The 14,497-nt window shown below is 39.2% G+C and overlaps 1 protein-coding gene across 1 annotated transcript in view; it reads left to right on the forward strand.

Moving 5' to 3' along the window:
- ITPR2 (inositol 1,4,5-trisphosphate receptor type 2) overlaps positions 1 to 14,497 on the forward strand; it is a 425,687-nt gene that overhangs the window by 335,769 nt on the left and 75,421 nt on the right. The window contains exons 46-49 of the mRNA XM_070410528.1: positions 1,198 to 1,305; positions 5,768 to 5,960; positions 8,319 to 8,444; positions 13,248 to 13,423. Of these exons, the coding sequence (XP_070266629.1) occupies positions 1,198 to 1,305; positions 5,768 to 5,960; positions 8,319 to 8,444; positions 13,248 to 13,423 (603 nt within the window). The remainder of the gene's footprint in view (positions 1 to 1,197; positions 1,306 to 5,767; positions 5,961 to 8,318; positions 8,445 to 13,247; positions 13,424 to 14,497) is intronic.

Consider the following 14,497-nt stretch of genomic DNA (forward strand, 5'->3'; position numbering starts at 1 on the left):
CCCTCCCTTCCTCCTCCTCCTCCTCCTCTTCCTCCTCTTTCTTTCTCTCTCTCTTTCTTTCTTTCTTTCTTTCTTTCTTTCTTTCTTTCTTTCTTTCTTTCTTCTCTCTCTCTCTCTCTCTCTCTCTTCTCTCTCTCTCTCTCTCTCTCTCTCCTTCTTTCCTTTCCTCCCTCTCTCCCTCTCTCTTTCTCTAAAATCAATAAAAACATATCCTTAGGTGAGGGTTAAAAATAAAAAAGAGTGCGTCCCCAGGATCTCTTAGTAGGGTCAAATGAGATCATGTACTTAAGTGTTTAAGACTGTGCCTGCAACAGAGTAAGAGACAGGACCTGTGTTATGAATAAAATTATATGGAGATCTTTGTTACTAGAAGCCCCCTGGGAGCTTGAGGCATAAATAGAATATCTAAAAGGTTAAAGACATTTCAAGGTTTCAGGAAATTATTTAATAGAACCATAAAATTGACAGTGAAGGCACTACTAGCTATCTACAAAGTGAGAGAATTAGCCAACAAGTGCCATAGGCATTCAAATGAGAAAGATTACATCTAGTAACAGTGGTTTGTAATTTATGGTGAGATTTTTGTTTTTTAAATGTCTGGTTTCAATTATAATAAAACTGAGATATGTACCCATAAAGTGCCAGTTTTGATGTGTGAAGAAACAGAAGCAAAGGAGTTCAGTACAAACTTGATTAGATGCCATAAGAGAAATGCTTCTGAAACACAGATACCTATTTTTGTGTATATAGAAGCTGCCATTATATCGGCACCATTGCACTGCACTGTCACACTGTCGACCGAGTTGTTTTACATGTGCATGTACTTTAAATTTATTGTAGGGGATATCAATTACCTATCATTGGGATTTACTTTTTCCTGGCACAATTATACAATTATGGAAGATACAACTTTAATCAACAAATATTAATTGAGCAACTACTCTGGACAAGACATAGTTTTCTCATGCTAAGAACATATATATTCAAAAATATAAGACTGATGTAGTAGTAGTGGATTCTTGTGATTTCATTGTTTTTGCCTTTCAAATAGTCATGCTTTCCTGACATGTAATTAATTGCCACGAACCCCAGAACTTAAGCTCTGTGTACAAGTGGACAAAGTAATTTCAAAGTTTGTCTCCAGGAAAGGGAGTGGGAAAGATCTAAAACTTGTTTTCTCTCTCTTTTTCCCTCTAGTTGGCCCGTCACAACAAATTATTACAGCAGATGCTCAAACCAGGATCAGATCCAGATGATGGAGATGAAGCCTTAAAGTATTATGCCAACCACACCGCACAGATTGAGGTAACTGTCCATTATTTCTTGAAAGGGGCCAACTGTGAAAAGATATATTTACTTTCTATTTCAGACCTTTTCATAAGTGTTTCCCAGAACAATGAAGCCAAATTGATATAAGCTGTAAAAGTACACACTAAAAAATGAGATGTGAGGAGTGATCTACAAAAATTTGAGGCACACAACATTTTTTTCAAGGTTGTCTTTTGTGTTTTGGCCATGACTATTTAAGTTTCCTTTTGTAACTAATAAGGTAGTTTTGGTTCTGTTTTGTTTCGGTCATGGAAGCTTCATCACAGAGCAGTGATGTTTTAGAGAAAAGATTATGATATTATATGTCAGGGGGTCTCCCTTCTCCACGTTCAGCACTGGGAGAGAGAGAGAAAGCGAACCGGTTCTTTGAGTAGAGGCGCTTGGGATTGAGAAAGAAATGAAAGAGACAAGACACAAAAATAGAAGAAGCTGGGTCTGGGTGGGCTTCTGCCCTCTGATGGAGGGACAGACAGGGCCCCCAACACCGGAAGTAAGTTTAATATATACTTGAAGTAACAGGAAGTGACATCATATCTGGATGGGCCTTGAGTTCCTGGCGACATAATGGGATCCACCCCCTTAGCACCTGGGCTGGAAAAGTCAGACTGAGTGGCGTCCTTGCCTCTTGGCTAGGACCACCTCCAGGGTGTGGCTCTGCCTGCACCCGGGGTTCAGTTGACAATATTTTTAATAACGCCCGTTGCACCTACCAGTGGCCTACCAGTGGCCCCCCCACAATAATAGAAGTGGTCATTTAAGAAAAGGTTTCTTTTCAAAAACTATAGAAGGCTTATTAAAATAGAGATCTCTGGCTAAGAAAATATTCGAAAGTGTAAAAAACACTGAAGTCACTAATGAAGTTTTTATATCGATAGCATGAACTTGGGATGGTGTAAGAGTTTCCATTTTTAGTATGCAACAATTGACCTCCCCACCCCCATAAATGAGACATTCTTTAATGGCCGGTGGCAGTTCAGGAGGTGTGGGTCCACACAGACTTATCATGATGTGTTGTGAGACCCATATGGCTGTCATTTACGAGATATGGTGTCATTCTGACTCTAGTTGGCAGAGCTAATCGGGCAGAAGTAGGTAGAGTGGTAGATGCTTGTCACTAGTAATTTGCATTCAGACATTCATTCACTTTGGCAGATATATTTTAGTGTTCAGCAGAGTGCATGATGGGCATCACTGCTCTTAACTCTTGTGATATATAATCACTAGACCTTATTGTTTACTATTGCCAAACCTTTGGAATAATGAGCATTATGACCTGTGTCACAGAATGGGTTCCTTGCTAATATTTATAAACATGAATATTCCTGTAGCTTTTGTGGGATACTTGACCTAATGGAAACTATTAGATGGACCAGCAGCAAAGCATTGCTTTCTGCATCAGGTGCTTAGGAAACAGAGGCTGGCAAAGTCAGGGAGCTGGAGAAATGGATACAAATAGATCATCAAGCCATTATGGTTCTAAGGAAGGTCCCAGAAGCCAAAGTGCAAAGCGAGGTGATTAGAAAAGATCAGGAAAAGCCAGGAGAGTGGGTAAGCCAGAGGTGGGGATTGGGGTGTGTGAGAGATGGGGCTATTGTTGAAGTCGAACTTTTATTGGTTTCCCAGCAGTGAGGTAAGATTTAGCTGGAAATACATGAATTCAGTAAACATGTACTGAGCATTTACTCGCTACCAATTCTCATGCTCATTCAAAGACCACCTCATATGACCTGCCCTCTTTTCTTCACAGTATTCCTTCATTTCCCCTCACTGTGCTCCTGACACAGTGTGGTCATTCTGTTGGTTTAACATGCAGTATTGCTTCTTATGTGTCATTTGTCCTCTGCATGAGGCAGGTCCTGGTCATTTTTGTATTTCAAAAACTGAACACTGTATCTGGCATATCACCACAATGATGAATATTGTAGAAAATCAGAGTTTGTCGGTAAGTTATAGACTCAAAGATCCCGGGAAATAGGAAGCACCTTGTGGATTACCTGGTCTGCTCACCCATCCAAGGAGGAATCTAATCTAATAAAAGACAAATAGGGTAATTAACCGTACCTCCGACACGTTTCCCATTGGCTAATCAGGGCGATATGCAAATTCACTGCCAACCAAGATGGCGGCTGGCAGCCAGGCAGCTGAAGCAAACAGGAGGCTTGCTTGCTCCAGTGATGGAGGAAGCCAAGGTTCCCCACCTGCCGCAGCCCCGCTCTGAGCTGCACTCTAAGGAACAATGTTGCAATTATAGAAGCTAAACAAACCCCAGATACCTGCTTTCAGCAGCTGAGGCCTCAAGCTGGAGCCGGCCTCAGAGCTAAAGCCGGCTCTCAGCTCCAGTGACAGCCATAGAAAGTAAATAAATCCCCGAATAAAAAAGAAATAAGAAAAAAAGGAGAGGTTGAGAGCTTCAGTCACCCACCAGCCTGAAAACGGCCCTCAGCCCCTCACCCAGGCTGGCCAGGCACCCAAGCGGGACCCCCACCCTGATCCGGGACACCCTTCAGGGCAAACCAGCCAGCCCCCACCCGTGCACCAGGCCTCTATCCTATATAGTAAAAGGGTAATATGCAAACTGACCCTAACAGCAGAAGGACTGGGAATGACTGGTCACTATGACACACACTGACCACCAGGGGGCAGACGCTCAATGCAGGAGCTGCCCTCTGGTGGTCAGGGCACTCCCACATGGGAGGAGCTCTGCTCAGCCACAAGCCAGGCTGATGGCTGCCAGTACAGCGGTGGTGGTGGGAGCCTCTCCTGCCTCCTCAGCAGTGCTAAGGATGTCCAACTGCAGTTTAGGCCTGCTCCCCGCTGGCAAGTGGTTATCCCCCAAGGGCTTCCTGGCTGCCAGAGGGATGTCTGATTGCCATCTTAGGCCCAATCCCACGGGGAGCAAGCCTAAGCCAGCAAGTGGTCATCCCCTGAGGGGTCCCAGACTGCGAGAGGGCACAGGCCGGGCTGAGGGACCCCCCCATCAAGTGCACAAATTTTTGTGCACCGGGCCTCTAGTTGTTTTATAATAGCTCTGTAGCTTTCAGTTCTTCCTGTGCTAGAGACCTCACTACTTCAGGGGGAACTGATCCAATTTGGAACTCTAATAATTAGGAAAAAATATTTCCTGATAAAGAGTGCACACTATGCCCGGTCAGTTGCTCAGTGGTTAGCATCAACTTATGAACCCGGTCAGGGCACATGCTGGGGTTGTGGGCTTGATCCCCAGTAGGGGGCATGCAGGAGGCAGCTGATAGATGATTATCATCATTGGTGTTTCTATCTCTCTCTCCCTCTACCTTCCTCTCTCTGAAATCAATAAAAGTAATAATAATAATGTCTTCACACATGCAGGCCTTTCCCATCTTTCTCCTCAGTCTTCTTTGTTATGTTGGTGATGTCTCACCTCCCGTTTGTAAAATAGCTGCACGGTTTCAGGCATCATCTCCTTACACTGCCTTTGTTCTCAGCAGGAACAAAGAATATACAGCCAAAAAGCACTTTTGTGTTGCTATTTGGTTTTTTTGTTGTTATTATTTTGTTGGTGTCAAAGGCTCTCTACCTTTTTGGAAACCAAAACCTTTCCTGAAAGCCTCCCCCCACCTCCCAGGATATCTCTCCTCATGCCTCATTCTCCAGAAGCAGGTCACATGCTCACCAACACCCCATCAGTGGCAAAGGGAAATAGGCCACTCTTCTGGTTTAGGCCAGTCTTGATTCATTCTTGGGGGTTGAATCAAGGTTCATATGTAAATGTGAACCTTCAGATTTGGTTTTCACAGACCCTTGTTACATGGTAAAACTGTATGAAAATATTTAGCCTGGTTTTTTTTTTTTTTAATCTAACATTAAATTGTCACAAATACCAAATAAGAAAAGTTCAAAATAATGAGTATTTATATATAGGTATATGCTAGAATGGATATTCTACCTACAAAAGTTATGTGTTGCCACGAATAGGGAAATATTTTAATGATATAGAGCACCTTTCTCTGGCCTCATGTTGAGTGGGCCATTTGTTTCTCAACAGCCCTTTTTAGGAAGGACAGGCTAAGAACAAGACGCAGATATATCAAGTGCAGGGTGTAATGTGATTAGTGAGTCACTTGCTAATTAACACCCTCTTAATTCTCTCCTGTTCTTCATGAAAGTAAAAATGGGGTTAATGGTAATCCAGAAAGAATAAAGGCTTGGGCTTTTGTTATTTATAACAAAGTATAATATTTATGATACTTTAGTCAGTTACTATCTCTTCCTTCAAGAGAAAAATGTAAAGTAGTCCAGTAAAGGACTATCTAGGATACTTCAATCTGGCCTGTTTGTTTGTTTGTTTTTTCATTAACTGAATTCATAAAATGTCTTTAACATACTTGTGCGAAAAAATAAACAGTATGCTAAGACCAAGGTGCTAAAGGCTAAAGCATCTGTAAATTAATGTTTGCAGATTGTCCGGCATGATAGGACCATGGAGCAGATTGTCTTTCCGGTCCCCAACATCTGTGAATACCTTACGCGGGAGTCCAAGTGCCGTGTGTTCACTATGACCGAAAGGGATGAGCAAGGAAGCAAAGTGAACGACTTCTTCCAGCAAACAGAAGACCTCTACAATGAAATGAAGTGGCAGAAGAAAATCAGGAGTAAGTACAGTAAACGAACGCGGTGAGTTTGGGGCGTCGCGGTAGACCCATTGGTACTTTGGGATACGTGACACTCTTCAGTTAAACTGGTTTTTAATTTCCTGCCATCTGATGTCACTGAGATCCCCTACAGCCTTAAGAATATAAGCTCCATCTATATTCTTGGCTGGAGCCAAGACACCTGCAGCTTCATGCAAACAGAAACCTCTGACTTAGGTCATCTTCCAGTGCTGATCCTATAGTTTTGTAAATATTATGAAATTCAAGGTTGCAATTGTATGTTTCAACTGTTGAACAGCTGCAGGTCTGAAGTCCCCAAATGGGCCCTGACCGGCCTTAACACTCAGTGAATGGCATGGAGATGCCGGACCCCGCACGCTCGTTCTCTCTCCCCTTAGGATCTTATGATGGAGCCGGTTGTTTCATGGTTTTCTGAAAGTCTTTCTTTCCCTATATCTGTACATTGCCAAATCCAACTAAAAATTTTGTGATGCTTGTATTCTAATAGAAATATTGTCATTTTAAAGTTAAAAATGAGCATAATGCCGTTCCCATGACTTATTTTTCAGGGCTCCAGTCTACTTGGAAATACTGAATTTTCAAATTTAAAAATTTGAGAGTTTAAAATAAAATTTAATTTTCCCACGTAACTAATATCATGAGCTTTCAACAAAAATTGATAGAAGGAAACTCTTGACTAGGTCTTTTTTGTCTTTTGCCGACGTTTTCCAGACAAGCAGGCTTATGTCCTCAATATCTATTCAACATTGTGTCATCATTCTAGTTTTCTAGGAATTTTAACGATTGTGGTTTTCGAATTTGAGTGGAGCCTGAGACACACCATCTTTGAAGATAAGGTGGCAGCATGCATTGCCAGGCTTTCCTAGCAGAATATTTGAAAAAAAAAAAAAAGAAATTACTCTCCCATAGCATTTTACTATGTAGAATCTTATGAAGTTCAGAGAAAATTTTGAGTGTCCAGAGTACATATGAATACTCGACATTTTTATTTGGGAAATTTGAAAAACATCCATTTTTATCCTTGACAAAAGGTAAATTGAGTAATGAACTAGTGTTTGTGGGATCTGTGCCTTTTTTGGATAAATATTTTGTCATTTATAAAAAGAAATCTTCAAATAACTTCCAGTATATGTTTTACTTTTAAAAATTGGAAGCACCTTATTGTGAGGTTATAGCTAGAATCTAATTCATTTGATGGGTCTATTACCAATGTCTGCATCAACCTCTTCTAATTTTACTTTCATATTCTGCTTTTCACAATGAGGACTTCTCATTCAGGAATGATGGAGATGCAGATGTTTACAGTTTATGATACATTAGTAACTTAATATCATGGTTAGTCATAGCCTACCCTAGTGTTGTTGGAATGCTACCTTTCCAGAGAAGATGACGCTGTGTATTGAAGGGTAGTACAGTTTATCAGTAAGCAACAGACCCCAGAGATTGGAATTCACAGAAAATAATTTGAAAAGTTTATCATTTTTATTTGAAAATTCATGTGCCTTTCCCCTTCAATTAATTCCATATTAAGTTAGAGAATGGACAAGACGTGAAAAGTCATGTGGTCAAACTTACATGCATTACGTATCTGTTCAACTACTTTGGAGTGGTAGAAAAAAACGATTTTTGTTTGATGTAAATTGTATGCAATAGATGCATTTGCTATTTCTTTTCTGATGACAAATACAGAGTTCCTTTTCTGAAATTATTCAGCAAAGCCACTGTCACTTGTGGGTAGTTCTTATTGTATTTTTCACTTTCCTCTGCTGTTGCAAACCCAACAAGTTCTTGTAAATCACTAGTTCCCAAGAAGTGGTACTATGCCATGCTATTAAGTTTCATAGTTTCAGGTAACTGTGTCTGTGTCATAGGAATTTTCATCAGAGATATAAATGTGCCAGGGTTTTGTTTTTTATTTGACTTTAAGGCATTGGCATGGGACAAATGTATCAGCTTTCTACGTTACATAGCAGTGTGTACCATTCCATTAAAAATGGCCTCAGGCAGCTGCTAACCTATCTTTTCCCTAATCTTCTCTAGGGATATATTAGAGAGAATTAATACAGAATCACCTTTCCTGTCCATCATTAGCAATTACAAAATTACGCACCCTTCTACAATGGTTTGGTTGTGAATTGGCTAAATGATGAAGGAATCAAATAGAAAACTCCTTCATGGTCTTGATTATAAACTTTCTAAAATATTAAGTATTTATTTAAATATGCTTTATACAAGTTTACAAAAATGCATTTAGGAAAATGTTATTTCAGTAGGGTTGATGTGTGGAAACCAAAATTTATTTTTCTGTTCTATCCCCTTGCACGTCTTCCTTACTAGATAACCATGCCCTGTTCTGGTTCTCGAGACACATATCCCTCTGGGGGAGCATCTCATTCAACTTGGCCGTGTTCATCAATTTAGCTGTTGCTCTCTTCTACCCATTTGGGGACGATGGAGATGAAGGCAAGTGCTTGTCTTTCTTTAAATGATAAGTATTTTAAAGTTCTAAAATAACATTCTCAATGCATTTCTTAGCTATTTAGAGCTTCAAAATAATAATGATTTAATTCTTATTAAATCGATTTTTCTATAGTTGTTGGAAGTAATGAATTATAGTAAGTGGCATAGGCAGAAAACTATGGTCAATATAAATGTTATTTTGCAAAAACTCATATACAGAAGAGCTATGGTACATATTGATATATAAAGCACTGAAAATTGTTATTTCTACCTATTATTGCCCAAAGCATTTTTATACATCATCATATCAATTATATAAATACTAGAGGTCTGGTGCACAGGTATCTTATCTGTTCATAGACTTATTGTGAGACTTTAATGAGGTGTTATGAGTAAAGCATTCAATAAACCTTAGTTGTTATAGATGTTGTTAGAAGGTCAATGTTACTACTACACAGGGAAGCCCACTTGATGACCAGTGACAACTTGCCAGGAGCACTTGGAGTCAACTTAAAGATGAATTAGTTGATCATTAATATTCCTTCCAAAAAGTGCTAAAACAAATTGGATAAAATGATGGGGACATAGTAAGAACACAGCATCCAATTTGAAAGGTCTCCCAGTGGCCAAACCTGAAACATTTGAGAAAAAAAAATATTGACAATATTATATAATGACCCATAAAAATCCAGGAATCTATGTTGATAGTGAGAAGAAAAATCTGTTAATCGAGGGAGTAGTGTCTCCCTTCAACCAGAGCAGTAATTAAAAGGGGATTCTTAAGGGGCAAGTGATTCTCAGATCATCATCTTATAGGGCCCTCCACCCTCCCACCCATCTGCAGATAATCTCTTTTCACTGTCAGGCTTCAGGAGCTCTGTTTTAATTTGTTTAGGAATCCAGGCCTTATTTGTGTGGCTGTAGGCTTGTTTTGTTTTGTTTTTTTGATTTGGTTAATTGGTTTCTTTGTTTAGCATATGTTTCTCCAAAGAAGAAACCTGTGTGGAAGTTGAGATATGAGGCTAAGCTGGGAGTGGCTGAGGCAGCAGCTGTTGATGCCAGGGAATCTCCTAGCTGTCTGTTCAGAAGTTGAACAGTGCATGCCTACCATCCCTGCCCAGTTCGGCAAAGGTGGGCTAGTTAGTGGAGTAAATTGTTGTTGAGGAAAATTTCTTATATTCAGATAGCATGTGATTTTTAAAAATACATCATATTCGAATGTGGATGTAGTTCTTTTTCCCCTAAAGTACTTTGTGTTAAAGAAAATAAGTTTCTCAAGGTGATTTTGATTCATTCGACTCAGTTACAACCATTTGATGGAATGTGGCTATGTGCCAGGCACTATGCTAGGCCCTAGAGATGCAAAGGTTGGTGAAGCTGTCCTTTCTTCAAGGAGCTCATGGTCTAGTGAAGGAATGGAGAAAGGAGTAAAACACAATAGTGAAGACCACCTATGGATTTATGGGTGGATGTCTACTTTGGTTGCAGTGAGGTGGAGAAAACAGAAAACTCTTATGAGTCTATGTGGGAGGCAGAGGATCAGAGAGAGACTGGAAAGTAAGAGGCAGCATGATCTGTACGGGAAACTGTAAACAAGTCAGTGTCAGGTAGACAAAAGATTTCCATTATGTGAATTAAACTGAGGTCTCTAATTTTGCTATTTGAAGTTTCTTTTTAGAGGATAAACTTTATACTTTCTAAGATTTAAAAATGTATAGAATGCATTCTAAATTTTTTTTTCATTATAAAAGCAATACATGCTTATTATAGAAATCAATACAAATATAAATTAAGTAGAGAAGACAGTCCCCCTTCCCATCCTCATTGGGTAAAAGTTGGTTTGACAATCTATACTGTCTTCTCTAGGGTTTGTCAGAGGATTTTGGTTTATATATATACTAGTGGCCTGGTGCATGAAATTCGTGCACCGGTAGGGGGTGGTGTCCCTCAGCCTGGCCTGCATCCTCTCCAATCTGGGATCCTTCTCGCAATCTGGGGCCGCTGGCTTATAACGGCTCACCTGCCTGCCTGCCTGATCGCCCCTAACCACTCTGCCTGCCGGCCTGTTCGCCCCCAACTGCCCCTCCTGCAGGCCTGATCGCCCCCAACTGCCCCCCCACTGGCCTGCTCACTCCCAACTTCCCCCCCCTGCCAGCCTGTTTGCTCCCAACTGTCCCCCCTTGCCAGCCTGATCACCCCCAACTACCCCCCCCTGCCGGCCTGTTCGCCCCCAACTGCCCCCCTTCCCACCGGCCTGATCACCCCCAATTGCCCTCCCCTCCTGGCCTGATCGCCCCTAACCACCTCTGCCTCGGCCCCGCCACCATGGCTTTGTCCAGAAGGACATCCGGAAGGTCTCCCAGTCTAATTAGCATATTCCCCTTTTATTAGTATAGATTTAGTATTAAATCTTCAGCTAGAAATCAATGATTCTTCTTACCAAATATGATTATAAATGATTGTCAATTGACAATACTATAAATTAATAGCCATTTTATATAACTTTTAAGTTTATTAATTCACAAATACATATTTAGCATGTATTTAGCATACTTAGCTATTTATTTAGCATGTATCTTAAATATGTTCAAGATACCATGCTACTGCTATGTGAATTCTTTCACTAAAGGGACCAAATGCCCAGTTTTAAGTGCATGGGTATAATTTTTTGTTTAATCAAAAGGAAATCTCAGCAAGCCAAATACTATCTGAGAAAAGTAGTCAAAATGTGATTAGGCGATTAGGCATTCATGACAATGCAGAGTATGACTACCAGAGTCAAAGCTGAGACTTTACATAACACATTGAGTCATTACTTATAAATTACACTGGAGTCCAATGTCTGGCTAAATGTGTAAATGTGTAAATTGTTAAATGTGTAAAGATGTTGGCAGTTTCAGAGTGTAGCTCCACAGCTTGCGGAATTTGTAACTGGAGATTTAGTTGCTTAAAACAAGATCACAGATTATTTTGATTTATTCATTTAATCAACAAATATTTATTTGTAACTGCATGCCAGGCACTGTAATAGACCCAGAAATGGTCCTCGCCCTTACAGAGCTTATGTTTTGATGGTGTCCTGATAAGCATGATAGAAAGTTGAAGGCATTATTCCCTCCACGCCTCTCTGAGATCTGTGAAGTCAGGGCAGTTGGTGGTCAGGCTGTGTTTTGTAGACATAGAGTGCTTCCAAGCCAATATAATAATAAACATGAGTTGGGTGCCCATTTTGTTAGTGTTGCCAGAGGATAGGAATTGAGGGTGATTTCCATAGCAATTTACCCCTTTCTTCATCTCCCAAGTGATCTTATCAGATCATAAATTTGGTGAAAGGGCAGATCAAATCTCTCCTCCCAACTCTCTTTCATCACTGCTTGCTTTAAGAGATAACATGATAAGAACAAACATTGCAAAAATAAACATGTCTAAACCAATGCTGTTTCCTATCTGACTTTTTGTTTTGTTTCTAATGTCTAACAGGATCATCCTACCTACTTTTGATCTTTTAGCACTCACTGTGAACTAAAGGCTTACACGGAACTCATTTCAAGAGTCCAGATAATCCCATGGTTTTGATGGTAGCACAAAAGCTCTACACATCACAACCCTGTGGTGTTTTGATGCAGAAATTAATCTTATAAATTATAAAGAGGTGTGGCCAAAAGAAGCAACTAGTAGAAAATCTCCCTTTTGTTGTTTCCCCTCTGACTTCATCAGCCTGTTCACATGTTTGAGGTTTTGGCATTGGTCTAATCAGCCCAAGAATGTTGCCCCTTAATTTACTTCTGCAAACTCGGCACCATGTGATCTTCAGAGGGGGATTCCTTGAATCCACATGTCAGTGCAAACGTCAATGAAGTGTACTTCTTTTTCACAGAAAAATATTTTTAAACACCTTTTTGGGCAATTTCAAAAGAAATTTTGTTTGTAATAGAATTCTTTTTTAAAACACTTAGAACTTTTGTTTGTGATTATTTAAATAGCTTACCAGTTTTTTAAGAACTTGAATTGACCTCCAAACACATACACGCATACATATTCATATACATTCATGCATCTATAAACACACACGTATGTTTTAATGTTAAAACTTGTGTCTATTTTATTAAAGACTGGATATTCTACATTCTGAATTCTTTAGAGGAATCTATAATATAGAAACTTGATAATAATAGAACCTGACAGAGTGTGAGTTCAGTGGAAAAATACCAGATTTCACATGATTTAGCTGTCTGTTTAATGGCCATTAATCGCAACTTTTGAATTAAGTTTCCCAAATGGGATACTTCTATCAAAATATTTAGCATATATAACTCCTGTAGGAGACAAAGATGAAGAACTTTCAGACTTAATAGAAGGGGCATAACTAGTGAGTATGTAAGAGGCCTGCAATTAATCACAAACTTTCTGGAAAGAAATGTAATGAGTAATGTGTTCAAAGACATTTTCTCTACCAGTGGTTCTCAACCTTCTGGCCCTTTAAATACAGTTCCTCATGCTGTGACCCAACCATAAAATTATTTTCGTTGTTACTTCATAACTGTAATGTTGCTACTGTTATGAATCATAATGTAAATATCTGATATGCAGGATGGTCTTAGGCGACCCCTGTGAAAGGGTCATTCGACCGCCAAAGGGGTCACGACCCACAGGTTGAGACCGCTGCTCTAAACACACAGTGGGGTGTTTTGAAAGTGTGTCCCGTGGCTTGACTTGCTATATGTGTTGTATGAAATAGCGTGGCAAAGGTTTTAACATTTTCTAGATTTGTTCTTGGTAAAAATAAACTTTTTTCACATTTCACAGGTACACTTTCTCCGTTGTTCTCAGTTCTTCTATGGATAGCAGTTGCAATCTGCACATCCATGCTGTTTTTCTTCTCCAAGCCTGTGGGTATCCGGCCATTTCTTGTGTCTGTAATGCTCAGATCAATATATACAATAGGTCTTGGGCCCACATTAATACTTCTTGGTGCAGCTAATGTAAGTACTTTGCTTTGTACTGTTATAGATTAATTAAAAGTGTACTAAATATAAAAATTTAACTACATGCTTTGATTCATGTGTACACAGTAAAATCTAATTTATTATGAATCCGAATTAACCAGAATTTAATTTGTACATTCCTAATTTTGAGAGAAAGAAAAAAAAATGACAAGTAAAATTTGATATATTTACGAAGGTAGCCCTTGGGGCATGACCCAGTTCTGCAATCAATTTAATCCAATCCAATTTTATCGCCTTCTTGGTCCCATACCAGCAGCTATTGACAAAAATGACTTTGAGCTACTCTTAACATCCTGGTGACTTCTAAATCATCTAAGAAAGATTAAATTATATTCAGTAGAATTTTAGAGCTGAGTACCTTTTATAAAATGACCAAGGAAAAGGGGTTGCTGTATGAGAAAACTATGAAATTGGGCTCTTTTTATGTGAGCAAAACCTATAAACTTGTGAAAGGCATAGATGAGATTCATATTTTTTTTCCACTAAATTTTAAAGTGTTAGAACAAGAAAGCACATTTCAAAACTTAAGTTAGGTAAGTTTAGAGTAAGTAAGCCAAAGTACTATTCCAAATAATGGCAGCTGTACCCAAGAGAAAAGTTTACAGGGATTAGACAACTTTCTGCAAGGGAGCTACGAAGGGATAGTGAGAAAAGGTAAATCATCAGGTTGATAATAGAACAAACAGCCACTAAACCAATATATATTGCTAGTCTGTCTGATGCATACCTGAAGCATTATTTATATCTTTTACTGGGTTTCTAGCAAAATTTCCTATATTCTGTTATCGGTATTTAGGCCTTATCTCCCCTACTACATTATATGGGTCTTAAGGATAATAATTAATTATTCAATGTCTGAACATCATTGGTATTTAACAAATATCCCTTAAATAAATTAGCTAATGAGTGAGTGAATGAATGAGGGGAAGGTTATTTTTGTGTTATAGAGTTACACTGCCTTGTACATAAAATACATGGCAAATATTTATTGAAAATGAATAAATTAAATAGCCAAAATTATAAGAATTAGAAAGCTGTGTTAGTATGGCC

This window comes from Myotis yumanensis, unplaced genomic scaffold (assembly GCF_028538775.1).
Source record: "Myotis yumanensis isolate MYYU_CA2020_CCGP unplaced genomic scaffold, mMyoYum1.0.hap1 SCAF_3, whole genome shotgun sequence".
Classification (NCBI taxonomy): Eukaryota; Metazoa; Chordata; class Mammalia; order Chiroptera; family Vespertilionidae; genus Myotis; species Myotis yumanensis.